This window comes from Herpailurus yagouaroundi, unplaced genomic scaffold, assembly GCF_014898765.1.
Source record: "Herpailurus yagouaroundi ecotype Mexico unplaced genomic scaffold, PumYag 163, whole genome shotgun sequence".
In the NCBI taxonomy this organism is placed as follows: domain Eukaryota; kingdom Metazoa; phylum Chordata; class Mammalia; order Carnivora; family Felidae; genus Herpailurus; species Herpailurus yagouaroundi.
This window is the reverse complement of record NW_024412404.1, coordinates 33,788,257-33,809,417: the sequence shown is the minus strand read 5'-3', so window position 1 is coordinate 33,809,417 and position 21,161 is coordinate 33,788,257. Positions and strand designations below refer to the sequence as shown.

The following is a 21,161-nucleotide window of genomic DNA, read 5'->3' as shown; positions in this document are numbered from 1 at the left end:
TTCCAGCCATGAGACAGTGGCTGCCTCAGACTAGCTCTCCAGAGGGGAAGAGAAAGGACAGCTGGGCAGAGTCGGGCGTGGACGAGTGGCATCGTGGAGGCTGGGGAGCACTGGGGAAGGCGGCAGGGTGTTACAACCCTAGAAGCTGGGTCAAGTGGATGCTCAGCAAGACACAGCCGGGCGAAGCCCCGCTGCCAGAGCAGATGCAGAAGCCGGAGCTGGAAGCGCTCGGCCACAGGGAGGGAGGGAGGGTCCCCAGCAATCCACACAGGGGACTCAGTGTCTCTGTGAGATCACACGTCAGGCCCCCTGAGCTCCCATCTTCATATTTGGCTCCCAAGTTTGGCAGAATGGTCAACAAGAGCTGCCGAATGCCACTGGAAGATGACGCAGGGATGTCCTGTCTCCCTAGATTGGAGTTCATCTGCATTTCAAAGGAAAGTGAGTAGCTGCGGAACTGATACAGAATCAAAACTCAGAGAATCACGACTCTTTAGTTTTGTGAAGGAACTAGGGGGTGATTGAACCTAACCTCTCCTTCCATGTCAGAATCCTTACAGTGGCTTAGTTTTCCAGCTTCTGAGTGGATGCCTCCACTGACAGGGAGCTTGTTCACTCGTAGGGTAACCTGTGTCATCACCAAGGGGCTCTAGTCACCTCAAAATGTTTTCCTTATACGGTGTTAACTTCTTCCTTCTAACTTACCCTCCTAAGTGCATGCTCTGTCCTTTGAAACAGGCCTGAACCTGTATTTTCTGCAACAACCCTTTAACTATTTGAAGGTGGAGCCGCCAAAACCTCTCTAAACATCCCTAGTTCCTTGCATGGTACTTTTGTGGGACGGCTCCTGGACCTGGTTAAGGTCATCCGAACACTGCCCCTGTCCTTCGAAAAACGTGTTCTCCCCTTCCCCAAACTGAGGGCCATTTTCCAGAGATACCAACAGCAATGTAGGTCAGATTGTGGGCTGTATGTGGGTAACGCTGGACACCTGAGCCAGGTGACCTCAAAGACCACAGATCATGACCACTTCAGGAACTAAATGGTGATCCAGATCCACCCAGGGTGCCCAGGGTGACCCTTCCAGAGAAGCCAGGCAGCCTTGACCGGGCCTGAGGCTGAGTACTTGCTAAGCCTGGGAAGTCCGTATAGCCTCTCATTGTTTGGGGTAAAAGCAGGCCCCGGGCCAGAGTCCGTGGATGCTGGATTTCATGGACACTGGTGGGGAAAACCACTGGGCCCTGAGGTTGGCATAGAAGGGAGAAGCCCGCCCCCTTGTGGACCTCTGGGGTGTGGCAAGGTGCAAAAGCACCCTGAAACCTCACTGATGAGGGGTCTAGGGGAACAGCCACTTCCTGTCACGCTCCCATTTTACTGGTTGCCTCTGGCAGCCTGCAAGAGAAGTGATCTGGCCTGTCAGAGGGCAGGGGAATGGTAGCAGGGGACACATCCAGAAGTTAGGAGGTAGAGACCCCTGAATCTACTTGTCTGCCAACAGAAAGTTGGAGATAAACCAGGCAGGTGTTATTAGCTGCTGGGGAAAAAAAGCAAAAAGCAAAAAGCAAAAAGCAAAAAAAAAAAAAAAAAAAAGGCAGCAGGAGGCCTTTCCTGGTTCAGCCACTCCCTGGGTGGCCCCAGGCAAATCACAGTCCCTCAGTGGGCCTCCCAAGGCTGAGCTGGGTGAAGGCTACATCCCTCTGAATGCTCACACATTATAGACCCAGCTGGAGGTTTCCACATGCCTGTACTGACAATAGCTTGTCATTGGTGGTGCCACACCCCCTGACTGAAGACAAGAGGGTTTATGGGAGGTGGCCGGGGCAAGGGCACGTGTGGAATGGGAGGCAGAGGGCACCGACTTGGCCAGCTTGGCTTCCCCACCAAGGCCCTGGAGAGCACACCATGACGGTTCAGCATGCCGCAGGAAGCCCCTCAGCCATTTCTCACAGTGGTCTCCCCTACCTTGGGCCAATCCATACCTTGGGCCAATCCTAAATCTAGAACAGTCACCTCATCCTGAAAAACTTCTCCACTGAGTGATGCCTGAACACTGACCCAAAGGTGTCCGTGTCATAAAACATGCTTGCCCCAGCTAGACGTGATCCAGGCCTGTTTAATGTTCAATATGGCAGTCCACAAACATTGATTCTGCCTCACGTCCAAACATCTCTACACTGTCTTCACGCAGCACTAAGCGTATTATCAAAGGTTGTGTTTTTAACGTATTTTCAGGGTAAATTCTGTACTACTCTGTAATCGATGAACATAATTGGGCTAAATGTAACCTGGGAGATTCAAGCCAGAAGTGCTTTCCTCAACATTCTCCAGATGAAAGATAGAGGCAAATTTTTAAAATTGCATTATATTTTTAAACGGTTCGATTTTTTTTCCTGCACTATGCTCACAGAGACATGGGGTCACAGAGTCACCAAAGATGTTATTTTAAAACACTTAACTGTCCTCTGGCAAAATGAAAGGTATTGAAACCCTTATAAAATATGGCCTTGTATAAATTACCTGAAATAATGTCCTCAGGCTAATGTGCTTCTAGCTGGAAGGATCTGGGGCAAATATTATGAGGGGAGGGGTCATCTTGCACACCAAGTTTCACTAAAGCTTTGGCTGAAACTAAATAAGCCTGTAATTTCTCATTTTAAAAAAAAGCATTATAAAGTTATTATAAGACATTTTAAGTTATTATACAAACACCCCTTAAAAATTAGAGGATTCCAGCAAGAAGTACAATCCAAGTTCTACCTAAAAAGTAAAGTCAGGTGGAACATGTAACTCTAATTGCAGACAGAACCCTTTTCAAACACCTATTTAGACCACCCAGCTTCTGCAGTATTGCCAAATTCTAAAATTGTAATGAAAATTTTAAAGTCCAAAACCTACAAGCCATCAGAGGTTCAGTAAGCAGATTGTGCCATTTCAAAACTGAAAATGTGCTTGCATAAGCAAGTCACCGGGGCTAACCTTTCTGGATAGAGAGTCTGGCCTCCAGTTCAGAACATGGCTATGCCAGGGTCAGAAATGTGACCAAACTGCGCTTTCACGGAGGTTAGCCAAGGTTCACAAGGTCATGACTGGGCCATTTTATCAGTCCTGTCAGGCTCACACCCTATTGCCTGGCATAGATAAAAACTTTATCTGTCAGCTTGCTAAATCTACTCCTCCCGCCTTATTTTCAATAAAGAAAAGCCTGGACTAGCTTATCTAAACCAGAGACTGGCCTCTTCCAATACTGTTTTCAGATGCAACTTCTGGTCTCATTTTTGGTCACTAACTGTCCATAATTAGAGTGACCGGCTTCCTCTTACCTGAAACCTTCAGAAAAACAGTGCTGGCACTCTGCAACAACATAGATTCATTATGTTTATTAAACGTACTAAGTTTATGGCTGAAGGTTTTAGGTTAGAGTAGGATGTTCTCAAGCATTACCTTTTCAAATTCATCTTTCCCCAAAGCAAAGCAAGAAAAAAAAAAAAAAAAAAAAATCTAAAATTAACTTTCATAGATTTTCCAAATAGGGAATCTAAACCATAGAAACATTTACAAATGTTGGACTAAATCACACTCACATTTGTATTTTTCTGATAACTGTGAAGAGAAAAAGCAGCTAAAGTTTCTTCCTCACAGAAAATAGATATGCGCAGATAACAAATAAAGCCATGCAGGTAGATGCTTAGAAATCTGGCTAAATATACAAATATAAAACCAGTGAGCTTTCCCCCCACAGGAATTTTAAATGCAAGACAAGCACCTTCAGATTTTACTTTATTTGGAAACTATCCAAATTCATTATTTTAATATTTAAAGACTGTGGTACTGTAGTAGAGACACATAAATATTATAATATACATTTAGAAATTAAATATAATAAAATCAACATGACACTATGTAAAACCTCATGTGCACTTCAAATAAGTCTGAAGGCTGGGCATTCACACCCATCAGGTTTCCCCCTGGAAACGGGTGAACCTTGCAGGGAGATCATCCACAGGGTACACGGTGGGACTAGTTTTCATTGTAGGAGGTCCATTTAGAAGCCGCCAGTCACAATGCCTGGCCAGCTCCACTGTAAATATTTTGAGAAGAATTTTTGCAAACTCTTTCCCTACGCAGCTCCTCAGGCCGCCTCCAAATGGAATGAAGCTGAACCTGGACGCATCCTCTGGGTGAGGCAGCATAAATCGGTCAGGATTAAATTCCTCCTTGTTGGTGAAGATATCTGCCACATCGTGAGTATCACAGATACTGTAGATAACATTCCAGCCCTTGGGAATCTGGTATCCCTGCAAAAGATTATGAAGTCCCAAGGGCTGACAAACTGGAATCTAACTTTCAACAACAAAAAGTTTTCACTGATAACCGGACCAATTATGAGTTGAAAAAAAGGGATGTGTGGAGAGAGACAGGGCAGACAGACATTTTGATGGTGGAAACACGTGCGCACAGGGGGCAGGATGATGACATCAGAAGCATAAGAAATTGAAACCAATGCACAGGGAAGCAAGGGGAGATTCAAAACCACAACAAATTAACTTACATTTAATTCAAAAGTCTTAAGAGCGACCCGAAACCCTCCTGGAACTGGGGGATTCAGTCGAAGGGTCTCTTTAATAACACACCCAATGTATTTAAGCTGTCCCAAAATTTCCATGTCCAACTTGTTGTCTTGATTGCTTTTGCAAAGTAAACCCTATCAAAACAGTCATACAGAGGTGAACGGTTATTTTGTGCTCCAGTAAAATCAGCCCAGCAGACGTAAACAGGGCTTAAGTGGCGGCCAGACCCAAAGGGCCCCATGTTGGGAGTTTTCCCCCTGAGGGGGAAACTGTGAGCAGCTAATGACCATTTGCCTCCACCCCTTGGCCCAAATCCACTATCTATTTACAATTCCAAGAGAAGGCTGCTCCCCACTTAGAACCACCAAGCTTCTCCCCCGCCCCCATCACCACCACCACTGTCACCACCACCTAGGAGTCCCCATTCATGCCCTTGAAATACAAATTCGAGAAAGTGGAATCCAACTGAAAATCTCCAATGCACTGCAAAAAGTGGAGAACGCGTAGGAATACAAGGATCAAACCCTGCCTGAGTGGGATCACAGCTCACAATTCCTTCCTTTTTATTCACAAAGCTAATTCTCTTTCGTCACCGGCCCACCCACCCCTTGGCCCTGCGCTTTCAAAATACTCAGAGAAGTCAGCACACTTACATATTGGCAAGATGGCTAGGGGACAGCAGAATTTCTCAAGCTAATTTCAAGGCCAATGTCCCCCTACCTTACTCTTGAGCTCCTCTCGAACCTTCTGGAGAACATGGGGGTAGAGCCCCAAGTAAGTAATCAGAGACGTGGCTGCACTAGCTGTGGTTTCATGTCCTCCAAAGAGGAGTTCGGTTGAAGATTGCTTTAGTGCCTAAGGATGGAATAATTCAAACGTTTTTTACAAGTTTGCATGCAATTTTACACAGCAATCACTTAGAACCCAACTGAAGGTTCTGGAAAGATGAGCCGAGCTAAAAGTTTGCTGATAGAAAGCCAAGCAAGGCTACATTTTTAAACATAATGCATAGTCCCTTTCGTTCAGCTAGAGCAGGGAGGCCAGTAAAATCCCACTACGCTGGGAATTCTTGAATGAAAGCCTTGGTTGTATTAAAATCGCCCAACATTCTTTATTTATATTTTGCAAATTCCAACGTTCCCCGGAAAGCCTGGTAGGGCTAGGGCACGCTCCCTGTTCCGCTGCATCCTCTCCCACAGCTCTCCGGACCCGGTGTCTCAACCTTCTGGGTCCCATCCCTGGGGTCTGGGCGGTCTGCTCACTGTGGAGTCTGGGCGTCAGCTTTGGGGACCCCAGATACCGCCCTTGGAAAGCCAGAGGACCAAATTCCGCAGTGCCTCTTCCTGGAATTGCCACTCACCTGCATGTCCAGCCTCTCTCCCCTCTCCCACGAGTGCTCGATCAACAGCTGCAGCGCATCTTTGCAGCCACCGCCCGCCTCCGCCTCCGCCTCCGCCGCCCGCAGCCCGCAGATCTTGGCGCGAATGTTCTCCTCTATGCGCGCGTGGATGAGGTTGCGCGCCTTCATGCCCTGAGCGCAGAGAGCGCACCGCAGTGAGCTGACGCCGAGCCCCCGCGTCCCCGCGTCCCCGCGTCCTCGCGCCCCTAGCTCCTCACGCTACAAGCTCTTTTACCCGGTACAGCCCACTGAAGGGCACGTCGATGGGCAACGAGAAGAGATTGCGGGTCATTTCCTCGAAGGCCTCCACCAGCTGCTGCTCCGCGTCCCCGCCGTTCGCCAGTCGGGGCTCACAGCCCAGCAGGATGCGCATGGCGATGCGGAACATGAGGCGCTTCACCTGGGGGTAGACCAGGAGGCCGCGCTCGCCGCAGCTCAGCCACTGCTCCAGGCAAGTGCCCACTTCTTCCGCGATCACCGGCACGTAGTACTGGAGCGCCTCGCGGCTGAAGGCCCGCATAATCACCTGAGCTCCAAAAGAGGGAAAGTGTTAAAACCGCCCCCCTCGTCTTCCGGGATCCCCTTCCAGCCCCCCTCACCGCTGCCAGACCCAAGGCACTTCTCGGCTGATAGAGCTAAACTGGGCTTGAACGGGTCCCAACCGACATCTCGTGCAGCTAGCGCTCGCCCGGCATTTATCTGCTAGAACCCCTCCAGGGGACAGGGTCCCCCTCCCTGTCCGGGCACCGCCGCCCTCACCTTCTTGCGCTGCTTGTGCGAGGAGTCGTGCAGGTTGGAGAGGCAGCCGGAGCCCAGGATGGTGCGCACCGACGCGGGCCAGTGAACCGACACCAACCGGTGCTCCCCGAGCAAGATGCGCCGCACGTTGTCGGCGCCCATCACCCGCACTGTGGGCCGCCCGAACAGATGCGTCTTGTAGATGAAGCCGTATTTCCTGCGCTTCATCTGCAGGAACTTCCTTCGCTGGGAGAGGAGGGCGGAGGAGAGAGACAGGCGTGAGGGGGCGCCGGGGAGCGCCGCGCCTCCGGCTAGCCCGGATCCTAGCCATAGTCACCTCCCTCAAAGGGACGCCTACCCTGGCTTCTGGAAGCCCTGAGCCCAGTCGGGCTCCTGAGAATCGTCCTGTCCCGCCCAAGCTCCCTTACCTGTAGCACCATCTGCAGTGTTTCCCCAAAGAAGGGGAAGCCCATAGTTCCGGGGGGCAAAGGGAGCGCGCAGCTGCGGTCGCGGCTGCTCACGCAGTACAGGTCCCAGAGCTTGATCGCGGCCAGGAAGAGCAGCAGCGGTAGCACGAAGGTGCAGAGCGCACTGGCCAGCAGCGCCGGGAGCCCCATGGCGCGCCGCGGCCTCCCGCGCCACCTGCCGCCGTCGCCAGCGCTCCGAACCCCGCCGCGCGCCCGCTTTATAGGCGGCCCAGGTTGCTGCCCACGTTACCTTGGTCAATTAGTTCACCCAAAGTTCATCTTTAATTGCGGATTGGGCCCCTGGCTCCTCCCCCCGCGAGGCGCTGCCCAAAATCTTTAACCGTTTGTTCCACGCCGAGGCAGAGGCGGCACGGTGGCTGCTTCCCTCGGAACGCGCCTCCTGGGGTGCGAGGCTAGAGAGAAGCCTGCCTCCCCCTTACAAGGTGTGCGGGGCTCCGAGACGGCGGCAGAGGCCGACTTGGGCTCCGGGGAGCGGGAACTCCAAGCCCTGGGCTTCCTGGTGATCTTTTTGGAATCCCTCGCGCAGGGTCCGACGGGCGGTCCCAGAGCTGCCTTCAATGGCTTTTCATTTTCAGGCGCCGCGTGGGCTCCCTTCCACCTGCTGGCGGAAGCAAAGGGAAGTGCGTTCAGGGACCGACTGGCTTGCCACGTCCCACGCTGGGGAAACTGAGTTCCAGAACGCAGTGCAAAACGCAGACCTCCCGAATCTCCCGAAGATCCCGCAGAAAAGCCCAGGGCCAGAACCTAAGCGAGAGCCGGGGTGGTGTGTACGTGCAGGGCGGGGGTCAGACATGATCCGAGGATCATAGATCCCAGCTCCCCAAACCCCTCAAGGAGGTCAGCACTCATGAAGTCTTGAAAGGTCCAACTTAAGGGTACAAGAGAGCCTCCAGATCCCTCAGGACTCCAGGTGTAACCTTGCACAAGTCAGAGCCCCAACTCTGACGCCCCAGCGGGAGACCACAGGGGCAATTCATCCAGGGCTCAGCGCTCTGAGAACCGGCAGCAGCCGGCCGGATTCCGAGGGCCCTGGGACTCATCGCCCCAGCTAGGCGGAGAGGAAGGGGATCCTTAGGCCTGGGAAGATGAGGTGACAGAGATAGAGAAAGGAAAGCCCAGGAGTCTGTGCTCCGGGGCTCGGCTCCATCTCTACTTGCACGACCTGGAGTGAGTCACCACAAATCCTTGCTCCTGTCTCCTTCTCCTTAATATGAAGGCAGTAATTCCCAATCCGTCTACACAACACACCGGGATAGTTGTGTTTTCAAGATGGGCTTCTGGTTGCAAATACTTTCCCCAGTTCCACGCACTAGATTATGTCACCAGGATGACCTGGAGCCTTCCTCCGCTCTCACGGCCCCCACCCACCGAAGCCACCCGGGTGAGAGGGGTGCTTGGCCCTGAACCCAGGCCTCTGCCGGCCGCTAATGGGAGTGTTGAGAGAATCCATCCTCGGAAGCAGGTCTGGCCCTTGCCCAGCTGCAATCAGCCGCTCCTGCAGCCGATGCCTGATGCCCGGAGCTCGGACACTGCGGAGTGCACGTGCGCTCCCCACTTCACACCTGGCGGGGCCACATGCATCCTCAGTTTGAGTGCCGGACTCACCAGCCGCGCGGAAAACGAAACAGAATACGTTTGTTTAAAACTAAACGCCGGCTTTTGCAGGAGCACGCCGCACGCCTCGGAAGGCGTCCTTTGTAAATGGAAAACTCTTTGATCGTAAGAGCTGTTAAATACGTGACCCTCCCGCGGTGGTCCCCAAAGCTGGCGGGATTGGAAAATGTGGAGTCCTAGGGACTGCACGGTCCCGCAACGCTCCAAGCCGGAGTCGCCACAGAGCTTGCTTGGCAGTCTGCGTTTCCCGCATAACCCTACTCGGTGTTTCAGAGGCTCTAGAGAAGGGTCTTTCCCACCGTCATTTCCTCTAACCGTTTGGCGACTGCAAACGGTGCCAGCCAACTTCTGGGCACCGGCACGAACCGCGCGAGACGCACCAGAAGTGATTCGCAGAAATCCCGGGCCCGCCCCTTTCTAGACAGCGCTCGGGCCGGTGAGCAAAACTGGCGAGCGGGGGCGTGACCTGGGGCCCATTCCCAATCCTCTGGCCTGACCTGCCTGTGACCCCTGCAGCCCGGACCGTGACATCCGAGTGAACTCTGCAGGGCCACCTCGCCAAGTTCAGCGCGCGCCGGGTCACAAGATGAGTGGGGCCTGCGTGCTGGAAATTGCCGGGGGAGGGGGAGAGTTCTAATAAATCTGCCCGTCGAGACACGCGGGGGCATCCAGCGGGGTTGTCAGGCAGGAAAGGATTAAATGTGAAAGTGAAGATCATTAAAGAACATCTTGAATGGGGGAAGAGGTCAATAAATTATCAACCCGATAAGAACTTTGATTAGAAAACTTGCCAAGCTTTCTTCAGTGGTGGTGGGCGGGATAAGGATTGGTTCCGGGAAAACAAAATATTTCCAAGATGTTTACAAAATAGCCTCCCGGTTGCTAAGGGTTGGGGGTGGAGAGTGTGTTGTTTTTGTTTTTGTTTTTTGGGTTGTTTTGTTTTGTTTTGTTTTTGTTTTTGCTGGAGGAGGGGAGTGAGGACCCAGAGTGAGACGCGAGTCAGGTCAGTTCCCAGCACCCTTCCTCACCTTTTACCCTCCAATCCTTTTCCACTTCTTGGGCACCCATTCCTGTCTCAGGGTGTTACACTCGCTGTTTCCTCTGCTTGGGGAGCACCTTTCCCAGATCACCGCTGGCTGGTTCCTTCCGAAGTCACATGTCACCTCCTCACGGAAGTCTTCCACCTTCCCACCCTGCAGAGTCTAGCCCCCAGGTACCAGGTATTACAGCCAGCTTTTATTTTCTTGACAGCACTTACCACCGTGTGACATACTCTCGCTCTTTCGCTTGCTAGTTTATTTATTATCTACCTCCTTCGTAAGCATATGCAGCCCGTGAGGGCAAGAACCAGTATGCTCCTTCCTCAGAGAATCTGGAACTACTGAAACAGGAGCTCAGATATTCCCTGAAATTACTGAAAATGATGTATCGCTGGGAAATTGAAGCTGCCCCTACTGGAGCTTATAGTTAGTACAGATCCCAGAGCAGGTAAACCAGGTCTCTTACCACATACACCATGGAGGCTTTGGAGAACCTCCTTCCTATGTTTCTCCTCTCTTCCCCCCAGTCAGAATCCACCCCAAGCCTCGATCCTCCTGCCCCCTCCCCCTGGTGGAGCTTCTCAGCCCGGATGTTGTCTGCAGCCTCAGGGAGCACCCTGAGGACAGGCCCCGGTTCTGCCACTTTTGCTGGCTCCACTGCCTCCCAAAGCCCATGGCCTGGCGCCGGGCCTGTGATCAGCAGTGGGTGATGAATTGCCCTGCATGGGGGTTATGGCAGTGTCAGCCGAGCTCTCTCGGAAGGGCCCGCTGAGCTCTTGAGCTACTGACCCTGCCTGCGCCTGCTGCTTCCCCCTTTCCTTCTGGCCCGGGGATCCACCTTAAGCATAAGGTCAGGAGGGCACTAGCTTCCTTCTGGTTCACTAAGGGGTCAGCTTGGGGCCTCGGTGGCAACTTCCCTGGCTCACCCATCATGTCCAGCTGCCCTGGCCTGTCTGAAGATGGGTGGCAGGTTGCAGTGGGCTGTTGGGAATGGTGCCACTGGAGGCTCTTGGCTTCGATTTAAACACCAGTGGAAACCTCTGTGTCAGAGTCCTTAAGCCATAGGGATCACTATGAAAGGACAAAGGGCTGAGCCCTACATGGTAGCCACAGGCCCAGAGGCCCGAGCAAGGAGTAAGTGATGGGGTAGAGGAGTCCAGATGGGGTGGCCAGTCCACTGGCCAAATAGCCCGGGAGCACATTGCTAGTTCCTCAGGGAAGTCTTCTGTTTCTCCTATGCCATGGAGGGGGTTGCGGTAGTAAACCGGTAGGTCCCTGCAGCCAGCTATTACAGAGAGAATTCTCAGCCCAGCTCTTGGGATGTGCTCAGGAGGACAGCTCTGGGCATACTCTGGGGTGGGTCTTTCCTGGGTAACCTCCATCACCTTCCCACCAGGAAGCAGCTGCCCAGCTAAGCCTTAGCCTCCTCGCTCAACTGCTGCCGGGAAACTTTCTTCTTGGCCTTTCTGTTATCGCTAGAAATATCCCAAACCTCTCTGATTATGTCTCAACCTCCCATGAAAATAATCCAGCCTTAGAGACATCTCCATGTGCCTGTTCTCCCTTGTATATGTGGAAAGATTAAACACGTTCTCGAAGTAGGAATTTTTCTTTTAAGAAGTCACCAGCAGAATCCAATGATATTGAGCTGTTCAGAGCCCTGGGAGAGCCCACAGTCATGTTTCTGCTGAGACTGAGACCAGCAGAGTGGCCGCGGGGCCCCAAGCCGAGGCCCGCTCCCTGAGGGCCTTCCGTTGGGCGCCTTCTCGGTATGTCTTAACTGTAGCCCAAAGCCAGACCGGAGATGCGCTTCCTCCCAAGGGTTGCAGGTCCCAGCTGCGTTCGCTGGGTCTCTGGCACGGTCCAACCCTCCCCTGACAATCGTCCCCGCGGCCCCAAGATCCATGCAACCTCCTGGGCTTGGCACAGGGAGGCGAGGACCCGCAGCTCCTAGTGAAGATCTGTTCCCTCCATCCCTGTTAGCAAACCTAGTAAAGGTTTAAGAGGCTGGGCTCAGGACCTTTCCTTCCTCAGGGCTCAGAGGCCAGGAAGCACCTTCCCACCGGCCTGGGCGCTTCTCCCGGGCTCCGTGGGCGCAGTGGCGGGGGCTCGCGCTCCTCCGCCCTCAAAGTCTGGCACAGAGCTGCATTCGGTGACCGTTTGTTGAGCGAGTGAGCGAGCGCCCTGCCCGGCACTAAGAAACCTAAGAAGCCGCAGATGGGCGGCGCTGAGAGCACGCCGCTGCCGCTGGCCAAGCCTTGTTCCGAAGCGCAGAGGGTCAGAGGCGTAGCCCATCTCGCGCCGCCGAAGGCGCGAGCGGGTGGAAAAAGAGCCGCAGCCCGTCCACCGGGTGCACGATGGGCACGGTCTGCATGGCGGGGAAGGCAGGCGTGGCCAGTTCCCAGCGCGCCGTGCGCACCAGCTCCACCGCCAGCAGCTGGAGCACGGCCTGTGCCAGCTCCTGGCCGAGGCAGCTGCGCGCTCCGCCGCCGAAGGGGATGTAATGGAAGCGGCCGCAGGCGCCCCGCGACTCCTCGCCCGCCGCGCCGAAGCGCTCGGGGTCGAAGCCCTCAGGCGGACTGCCGTACACTGCGGCCGTCTCGTGCGTGTCCCGGATGCTATACATCACGCTCCAGCCCTTGGGAATCTGGTAGCCCTGCGGGGAATGAGGAGACCCACCTGACCACGAGGCACCTGGGACCCAGGCCCGACCCGACCCTCCACCCTGGGTGCAAACAACAGGCTTCCAAAAATCGGCAGGAACGTTCATCTAACCCGGAAGCTAGGAGAACGCTCTGCGTTCCAATTTCAGCTCCTTTTCTGGTGAGCTGTGTGACCTTAGGATGGATACTCAATCTCTCTGAGCCTCAGTTTCTTAACTGGTAAAACAGGAACAAAAATGCCCGTTTTGTTGTTGTGAGAATAGAATAAGTCTGGCATATATATTGATGGTCAGTAAATGTAATCTGTTGTTATGTATGCTTCAGTGTTTTGTTTTGTTTGTCTTTCTTTTTTCTTCTGACATTAGATCAAGAGACCTAAGTTCTAGTTCTGCACCCACTCTCTGCATGGGCGGGAACAACACAAATGACAGGGACCCTCATTCCTCTATGATCTGCTCAATTATAAGGCTCTTCTTTGCATTGAACTGAAAACTGACTCTCTACCCGAACACCCTCCCACCCCCATTCCACTTGCTGTGCAATCATATTCAGGTCTGGTAGCCACACTTTAAGGAAGCGAACATGGGACTCAAACCCAGGCACCCTTAAAAGGTTGTAAGGCAGCCTTCATGTTTCCTCTATCCACCTTCAGCTTTTTCAACTATTCTACTTTTTGATGTGTCTTCCAACCCCCTAACTCTCCTGCTTCCCTAGCCTGAATAGCTTCAGGATGTCTATTCAGTGGGTCTCAACAGGTGACAGATCTTGGAATCACCAAAAAACATTGTCTCTCTCTCTCTCTCTCTCCTCTCTAGGCCTCAGTTTTCCCATCTGTAAACTGGACAATGGCTCTCCCTCTGCTCCCCTTGGTGGACCTGTGCTCCTCTTCCTCTGTTTCCCTTAGAGACTGTAGAATAAAGTCTGAATTCCAAGATGCAGCATCCAAGACACTTCTAAACACCTCATGATTCCACCCAACTTTGTCTGAATGGTCCCCCTCTCTGCTGGTGTGCTGTTCCATTTCAAACGTCAGCCCCCAAAACATTTTGGTGTCATTCCTTACTACAGATCTCTATCTTCCTCACATCCATTTGGTATGAAGTATAGGCCCTGGCCTCCTTTCTCTCCTGATGATTTCCTCCAGGGCAGAATCCCGGTAGCTATGGTTCACTCCACCCCTGGTGTGGAATGGGCCACAGATGTTCCTTGGCTGTTTAAAGCGAGGGTCAGGGAAGGGAGTGCCCCATCTCTGCTCGGAGCCGCCCAGCGACTGAGCTGGGGGTCGAGGGGGACCGCAGTGACAGCCATTCAGGCAAACATCCTCAGTTTCACAAGTTTAGGGCTCCACTCTGATGCTGTCACTGTGCCGCCCAGCCCTGACACCACCTGACTGACGTGTCAGAGCTGGAAGGGACCAAGACTACTTCCTTCCAGAGAGCAAACTGAGGCCCAGAGCGAAGAGGGAATTGCCCAAGGGCTTAATACAAACGGAGCCAGATCTGGCTAACAATGGCCGGTTCCTTGCTTGTGAGGCAGCAGAGGGTGGGGTACGGGACACAGTTGGGGGCTCTCCTTGTTTCCCACCCACACTCACTGGCTAACGGGAGTGCTGCGCGGAGAAAAGAATGTCTTATTCTGAAACTCGGTTCTGATTGAGTTGACCGACCCTCACCGCCGCTGAAAGCTCAAGTAGGCGGGGTTCCTAGTCTTATCCGCTCACCAGACGCCAGGCTTCGCGCCCCCTCAACCGTGCTTCCCGGTAAACCGGGCAGGGCTCGGCGCCCTTCGTAGGCGGAAATCGGAGGCCCCGGGTGGGGGGGGGGGGGGGGGGGGCGGGAAGAGGTGACCTCGCGGTCCTAATCCCCCCGACCCCGCCCGGTCGACCCCGCCCGGTCGACCCCGCGGCAGGAGGCGGCGGGGTGCGGGGCGGCGCGCGCACTTACGTCGAGCTCGAAGGTGCGTAGCGCAGTGCGGTAGCCCCCGGACACGGGCGGCAGGAGGCGCAGCACCTCCTTGACCACGCAGTCGATGTAGCGCAGACGGCCCAGCGCCGCCAGGCTGAGGTCAGGCTCGCAGCCGCAGTCGGGCCGGGGCCCCGCGCCGCCCCCCGCGGCCCCCGGCGCGCAGCCGCAAGCGCGCCCCAGCCCCTGCGCCGCCAGCTCCTGCCGGATCTTGGCGACGGCCGCCGGGTGCTGCAGTAGCAGCAGGACGAGGGACGTGCTGGCACTGGCCGTGGTGAGGAAGGCGGCGAAGAGGAGCTCCACAGCCGTCTCCTGCAAGACAGCCCGGGCGGCGCTGAGTCTCCCGCAGCGGGCCCTGGCCGCAAGGCCTCCCGGCCCTATGGCTGGGGAGCAAAGGGCCCAAATTTACCGTTGAGCAAAAGCCAGAGTGGCAGCTCCGTAAGCAGGCCCGGAGTCGATCGAATCCCAAGTCTGCCCCTTGAGAAAGCCACATATAGCAACGGCCCAAACCAGGATCTATCCACTTACTTTGGAAGGGCTCCCAGAGACGCGAGGAACTTATTCTGTGTGCTATTCTTAGTGCTTTAAGCGTTACTCCTTTGATTCTCATCCCAACCCTGTAAGGCACAATTACTGCCCTCGTTTTACAGAAGTGGAAACTGAGGCTCCAAGAGGCGCTCAAGGTAGTCCCAGCGGCCGGGCTCAGGAGTCCAGGGCTCTAAACCACCTGGTGGTGCTGCCTGAATCCCTGTTGGGCGTCCTGACAGTGAATTGGGATGGGAGGAGGACAGAGGAAGGCACCTGTAGCAGCGGCGCCAGCCTCCAAGCAAAGGAGTCATCAGGGCTTCCTCCTCCAGCTGGGTGGAGTGGTCCAGTGAGTGATTAAACCTCTTCTTGGTCTGCACTGACTAGTAAGCACAGAGGGCTTCATCCTCCAAGCCCCAGCACTTACTGCCTCCCTCTGCCCTCCCAGCTCCTGGTGTCTTCGTTCCTAGTGGCACCCACAGTTTGTGTTTATACATTTATTTATTTGATCATGGGATGAATGTGTACCCCTCCCTTCCCGCACCTCAAGGCCAGGGGCTGTGTTTTGCTCACCGCTATATCCTCAGTCCCAGTGTAGAGCCTGACACCAAATAGATATATCATAATATCTGTGGTATGAATGACCTGGTCCAAGGCTAACTGCCCGCCCTGGACAACATGGGGAGTCCCAGTGTCCTTCCTGGCCAGGCCTAATCTGCCTGGCCTGCCCCTGATGCCCAGACCAGAACTGAAGATTCCTGATCAGTGGGTTTCTTCCTGAGAACCTGGAGGGTGTTGTCACACCCTGTCAAACACTCCTTTTCAGAGCTAGGAACTATTCCTATCCAGGGGCTCTCCCAGGACTCATTTACTTCTAACCCCCTGGATTCTTGCAGCTCTCATAACCCCAGGAGTCAGGAGACAGATTATTAGCTCCATTCTCAGAGAAGAAACTAAGGCTGAGCCTTACCCTGCATGGGTCTTGCAAAGTGGGAAATTAACTCAGAAAGACTGGTAGTTGCTTTTGGAAGGGTTGAGGTGTTCCCATTTCTAACTTTCCTCTGCCTCCCCAACCTCTCCACTCCTTTTTGTGTTCTCCAGCAGGTCCTGGGGGCCATTCCAAAGCTTCTCTCCTTACTTCCATTGCCTGTGCTCTATGCATACATGGGGAGGGGCTCTAAACTTGGAGAGACCACGCAGTGGCCAAAGAGGTTAGCAGTGCCAGGTGACAAGGTGGCTCAGGGAAGGAGAATGTTGATTTCCAGAAGAAGAGGGAGCTTCAAGGAAGATATGGAGTTTGACCCTGAGCCCTTAGGGTTTGTAGAGAAAAGGAGTGGAGGGGATTTCATAGACTGGGGACTGCAGAAGCAAAGGCATGGAGTGACAGAGAAGGGTGTGGGTGAGCAGGTCTGTTTGTGGCCAGAACCTGTAAGTAAGGGCCGAGAATTCGTGCCTTTCCACACTCCTACAGAGAGGGATGGTGACTGGCCCAAGGCCACAGAGCTGGTGGGTATGGCTAAGCCATGGCTGGAACCCATGTCTCCCCTTTCCCCTCCCCCTAAGGAGTTCCCAGGGCTTAAAGTGGAGCCAAACAGGACTCTGTTAGGGGCCGGGAGGAAAGGATGTAGCATGTGTATGGAGACCTGCTAGGAATGCAAAAGGGGGAGAAGTAAAACCTTCCCACCACCTACCTTCAGCTCCTGCACTGAGAGCTCATGGCCCAGCTCCCTAGTGCTGTGGATAATCATGTCGAGGGCGTCACTCAGCTCGGCAGCCTTGTCTTCGTGAAGCTTCTCTACGATGGCCTCCTCCAGGTACCGATGTAACTGGTCTCGTGCCCGGATGCCCTGATATGTGAGGAGAGAGGGGAGGTGGGACAGGAAGTCTGAGGGGGCCAGGCCTGCACACCTAACCCCCAAATCTTCTTCCTTGGGCTGCTCTGGTCCACTGAGATCCAGGTGTCAAGTTTCTCAGCTTAGCTTCATGCCTGGCACATAGCAGGAGCTCAATAAATGCTCAGGAATTTATCCACCATCTCTACACATAATTCTCTCTTGGTGATCACATTCCATACTGTCCCTGGTGGGGTGAAATCAGTCCATTGCCCTTTGCCTTCACTAGACTAGGCAGGGGCAGTGGGCACCAGTGTAGACAGGAAGGCACACTTTAATGGATCCAAAAGAGCTCTGGCTTAGAGAACACTACTGGAGGTGGGTCTAAGCATTAGCCTCTGTAAGCAGGTAGGCAAGAGGTAGGCAGTTCAGGGAGCAACACAGCAAAAGCATCTGAGCACTTGGGTTTTCAGATCATAGGAGATGGGGTTCAAATCCTGCCTCTCCTGGCCGGCTGTGTGATCTTGGGTAAGTCACTTAACCTCTGAGCTTCAGTTTCTTCACCAGTAAAATAAGAATAATAACACTTTGCAGCCTGAGAGGATTAAATCAGAAAAAGCATTCAAAGCCATCAGCCTACAGCATGCCCCTTTATACATAACCATTCTTTTTATTCGGGGAAACAAAAACCAAGGCATCAGGACAGTGAGAAGCCCCAGCTTACAGACAAGGAAAAGGCAAATTCGGCCCTCCTGGTTGCTCTCTGGGCCTGGCCCACAGCTCTGAGGTCTGAAGAAGCAGCGGTTCTCTGATCCAGAAATCAGTGGGGCCGGGGCCGCGACGGAAGCCGGCACCCACACCTCTCCGACCCGGGCTAGGCCGGGGGAGTGTGTGCGGGGCTAGTGCTCCCATCGGTTCCGCAGCCATCCGGGCTTCCACAAAGGCGCTGGAGGCCGGGCCAGGGGGCACCGCTCTGGAGACGTGCTGGGATGACGGCCTGGGTGCCCACCACGGAGACCCAAAGTCAGGAAGCCAGCGACTGCTGGGTCGAGCGCGCGGGCCCGGCAGGCGCGGCCCGGAGAGGCTGGGATCGCACAGCCAGTGAGGACAGGCCAGCCCCGACGCCCACCGCCACACCATGCCACCTCCCCACCCTGGGCGAAGCCTCGGTTCCCCCGGAGAGGCGACGCGTGGGGCGCGCAGAGAGACTGGTCTTCGCCTGGAAGACACACCCACGCTGGGAAGCCCCACGAGGAAGGTCTGAGGCCAGAGCGGCAGTACCTTGCGCAGGCCGCTGAAGGGTACGTCCAGGGGCAGCGAGAAGAGGTTCTCTACAAACTGCTCAAAGGTCCGGGCCAGCTCCGCGCACTGCGCTTCGTCCAGCCGTAGCCCCAGTAAGATGCGCGCAGCCATGCGAAAGGTAAGAGCCTTGGAGGCCTGGTAGACAGCAACCGGCCGGCGGGCCGCGCACCAGGAGCGCACCTCGCGCCGTAGCACCCCCTGCAGGCGGGGCACGAACCGCTGCAGCGCCGCACGGCTAAACGCTCGAGCCAGGACCTGTGGGAAGCCCGCGGGGTCAGCACTGGCCATGGTCCGGCTTCCTCTGCTCCGCGATTCCAGAGGCACCAGAATGCCAATGTCGGTCCCCTTCTCTTCTTCTAAGCGGCCCAGACCTAAATGTGTTGGCTTTTGCTATCGCCATTCCCAGACTCTAAATCTCTGTTTACAGTCCCTCCCATCCATCCAGGTTCCAGCTGCCACTCCCTCCGGGAAGTCGTCCCTGGTCCCTCTCCAAGGGGGGCTTTCTGGTCCCTTTTCCCCACCCATTCTGGTATCATCCACACATAGAAGATTGGAGATGAAATGTCCCTTAAGTCCCAGTCCTAGCCTTATAACCCAAAGCGGCAAAAGGTAAGGGACTGGACCAAAGCCACCACTGGTTAGCCAGGGGGCTCTGCCAGCTTCCAAGTGTGCCCCTGAAACCTAGCCCTGGCCTGACCCACAATAGGTGCCCAGGAATCGCAGGTTTTGGCTCACCTTGCGCCGCTGCCGATGCGGCTCACCGACTGAGCCGATCAGAGTGTGCGAGCCCAGTAGGATGTGCGCGCTCTGCGGCCACTGGCTGCGCACCAGGCGGTGCTCGCCCAGCAGGATTGTGCGCACGTTCTCGGCGCCGCTCACGCGGATCACCGGCCTGCCTAGCAGGTGCGTCTTGAACACTGTCCCGTAGCGCTCCCGGCGGGAGCTGTGGAAGCGAGAGCCCTGCAAGCGAGGCGGAGCGAGGCTGGAGCTGCTGGGTCTCGGCTGGGGGTCTGGCCCAGGCCTCCCAACCGCCCCTCGGTAACAACTCCCTGCTCCAGGCCGGCGCGTGGAGTCTCTACAAAACCGAGTCTCAAATGGGCCTCGCGACTACCCCATTGAAATGTAGATTCTCCTGTTCCCGTTGGGGCGAGGAAGAGACTGAGGCTCAGAATGGGGATGTGAGAGCCCGAGGGCTCATGGCTGAGAGCGCCCGGGCTTCCTGATTATGTGCTTGCAGGGTATAGAGCGAATGCTTCTTAGAACCCCTCTGTTCACCCTGGCGTCGTGTCGTGTCGTGTTTAAGTAGCGCTGGGGAGAACCCCGGTGACATACGGTCCCTTCGAGGGAGCAGCTGGACAAAGGCGAGGGCTGTGTATGCTCTCTGGGGCCCTGGGCAATAGGACGAGACCGGCTACGAACCCTGGGAGCACACTGAGAGCGAGGAGGGTCCCGTGGGAGTCAGGGAGGAAGGGGTCATGTCGGGGTGAGAGCACGATGGGGTGTGAGCCACTCACCTGAACTAACCAGTGCAGCGTTTCGCCGAAGAAGGGCCAGCCCATGGAACCCTTGGGCAGGGGCAGGGCGGAGGCCCGGTCCCGGCTCAGCGTCCAGCGGAGCGTCCAGAGGTGTTGGGCCAGGCTGAGCAGCAGGCCGGCGCACAGGAGAGCGGTGCCCGCTGCCCCCAGCACTGACAGGCAGCTCAGCCCCCAGGGGAACATGGCGAGCCTGCGGGGGGCGGCCAGGCGGCTCGGAGCACTGGGGGCGCGAGAGCTGGGGCGCTGGTAGCACGCAGCGCTCACCTGTTCGGTCCGGAAAGGGCCTGGGGCTTGGGGACCAAAACCAAGATTTAAAACCTCGGACAGGGACTTCGCTCCAGAAGCAGACTGGTAGTAGAAGGCGGCAGTGACCACACGCCCTTAGGGAACGTGCCTTCCTCTAGTCCGACGCCTTCTGGGCCCAAATGCCAGGTCCTCTCTGGGGTGCCGGCTGCCTGGGGACCGGGGGGCGCCCGGCACCCGCGGCACCTCCCACCTCCTCCCCGGGTCAGCGCTCCTTTGATAGAAGCAGCGAGGGAGAGCCGAGAGAGGAGCAACTCACCGGTGTCGCCAACTTGGGCTGCGGTCACCGGGGCTGTAGACCCCCGCCCCACCTCCCTCTCTTCCCGGCCCACCCTGGCCACATTTATATAGATATTGGCTCCCTCCCTACGGACCGGTCCCGACTCATACAACGTGACGTGCCCATGCATATTTAAAGCCCTCCGAGCAGAGTAGTGATTGGAGGCGGTGGGCAGCGGCACGCTCACCCAGGGACGAGGAGTAAGGAGTGGCAGCCGCCGCGGCGCTCGGGCTGGGCTGGGGGCCGCGCCCCGCGCCGATCCTCGGGCGGGGCCTGCGATTTCGCGCCAGAAGTGCCCGGCTGTACGCCGCAGCCCCGCGGGTGGGCGAACCCCGCGCTCTCGGCTAACGCGGGCTCTGTGGCATCCCCACCCTCGGGGTTGCAGGTGCCCCTTCCCCTTCCGACAACTCCAAGGTTAAAGGGTTATCCCCTTTGCTCTGTTTCAATTCCCAGGGAAACCGGGGTCTTAGATGCCTCGCATTGCAAGCACCTACAAGGGGTAGCCGGGGTCGAGATTCCCGGATATCCCCACACCGCCCCGGTTTCTGACCTACCACTTCGGGACCCCTTCAAAACATGGTCGTGTGTGTCACTGCTGCCCAGAGCTTCACTGAGACACCCTAGTCCCACCAGAGGTAGAGATCTCCGGGCGCCCTACGGGTCTCAAGGGCCGATTTCCCCGTTCCTTCCCACTCCGGAGGCCACCCCGCTCGACCCCAGTCAGTCTACCTGGTTGCTTCTCCGTTTTGTGTGGGTCCGTCCGAGGGCTCCAAATGCCCCAGGGTTCGTGCCGGTCCCTACAGTGCCACCCGCGGGTTGGCGGGAAGGGGGCCGGATGTTGTATGTATTATAGAAGAAAGGGAACCCCACACCATCACCGCCATGGACCCACGGTGGTCTACTCCAAGCAGTC

General features: G+C 55.5%; 2 protein-coding genes across 3 annotated transcripts; both read right to left on the bottom strand.

Annotated features, from left to right (window-relative positions):
* Positions 1–3,760: 3,760 nt before the first annotated feature.
* Positions 3,761–14,553, bottom strand: CYP26A1 (cytochrome P450 family 26 subfamily A member 1). 2 transcript variants are annotated; one of them, XM_040485878.1, is made up of 8 exons: positions 14,454–14,553; positions 7,134–7,794; positions 6,727–6,951; positions 6,203–6,493; positions 5,929–6,099; positions 5,289–5,423; positions 4,550–4,702; positions 3,761–4,295 (listed from the first exon to the last, which is right to left on the bottom strand). In XM_040485878.1, the coding sequence occupies exons 2-8, from the start codon at positions 7,320–7,322 to the stop codon at positions 3,954–3,956; spliced, it is 1,506 nt and encodes a 501-aa protein (XP_040341812.1). In that variant the 5' UTR covers positions 7,323–7,794; positions 14,454–14,553; the 3' UTR covers positions 3,761–3,953. The 2 variants fall into 2 exon arrangements, with proteins under 2 accessions (XP_040341812.1, XP_040341811.1); XM_040485877.1 differs by lacking the exon at positions 14,454–14,553 and having other exon boundaries at positions 7,134–7,884.
* On the bottom strand, positions 11,441–20,424 carry CYP26C1 (cytochrome P450 family 26 subfamily C member 1). The gene is made up of 6 exons (XM_040485879.1): positions 19,645–20,424; positions 18,866–19,090; positions 18,110–18,385; positions 16,688–16,843; positions 14,454–14,783; positions 11,441–12,503 (listed from the first exon to the last, which is right to left on the bottom strand). Exons 1-6 carry the CDS (start codon positions 19,846–19,848, stop codon positions 12,126–12,128), a joined length of 1,569 nt encoding a protein of 522 aa, XP_040341813.1. The 5' UTR covers positions 19,849–20,424; the 3' UTR covers positions 11,441–12,125.
* Positions 20,425–21,161: the final 737 nt, after the last annotated feature.

Bases quoted from the DNA above. Each gene is read 5' to 3' on its own strand.
- CYP26A1 (XM_040485878.1), bottom strand. From the start codon at position 7,322: ATGGGGCTCCCGGCGCTGCTGGCCAGTGCGCTCTGCACCTTCGTGCTA. The intron at 6,952-7,133 runs GTAAGGGAGCTT...CTCCTCTCCCAG, and splicing joins CACTGCAGATGGTGCTACAG to CGAAGGAAGTTCCTGCAGAT. The intron at 5,424-5,928 runs GTGAGTGGCAAT...TTCCATCCTTAG, and splicing joins GAGAGAGGCTGGACATGCAG to GCACTAAAGCAATCTTCAAC.
- CYP26C1 (XM_040485879.1), bottom strand. From the start codon at position 19,848: ATGTTCCCCTGGGGGCTGAGCTGCCTGTCAGTGCTGGGGGCAGCGGGC. The intron at 19,091-19,644 runs GTGAGTGGCTCA...CCTCGCTTGCAG, and splicing joins CGCTGCACTGGTTAGTTCAG to GGCTCTCGCTTCCACAGCTC. The intron at 14,784-16,687 runs GTAGGTGGTGGG...GCTGTCTTGCAG, and splicing joins TCTCAGTGCAGGAGCTGAAG to GAGACGGCTGTGGAGCTCCT.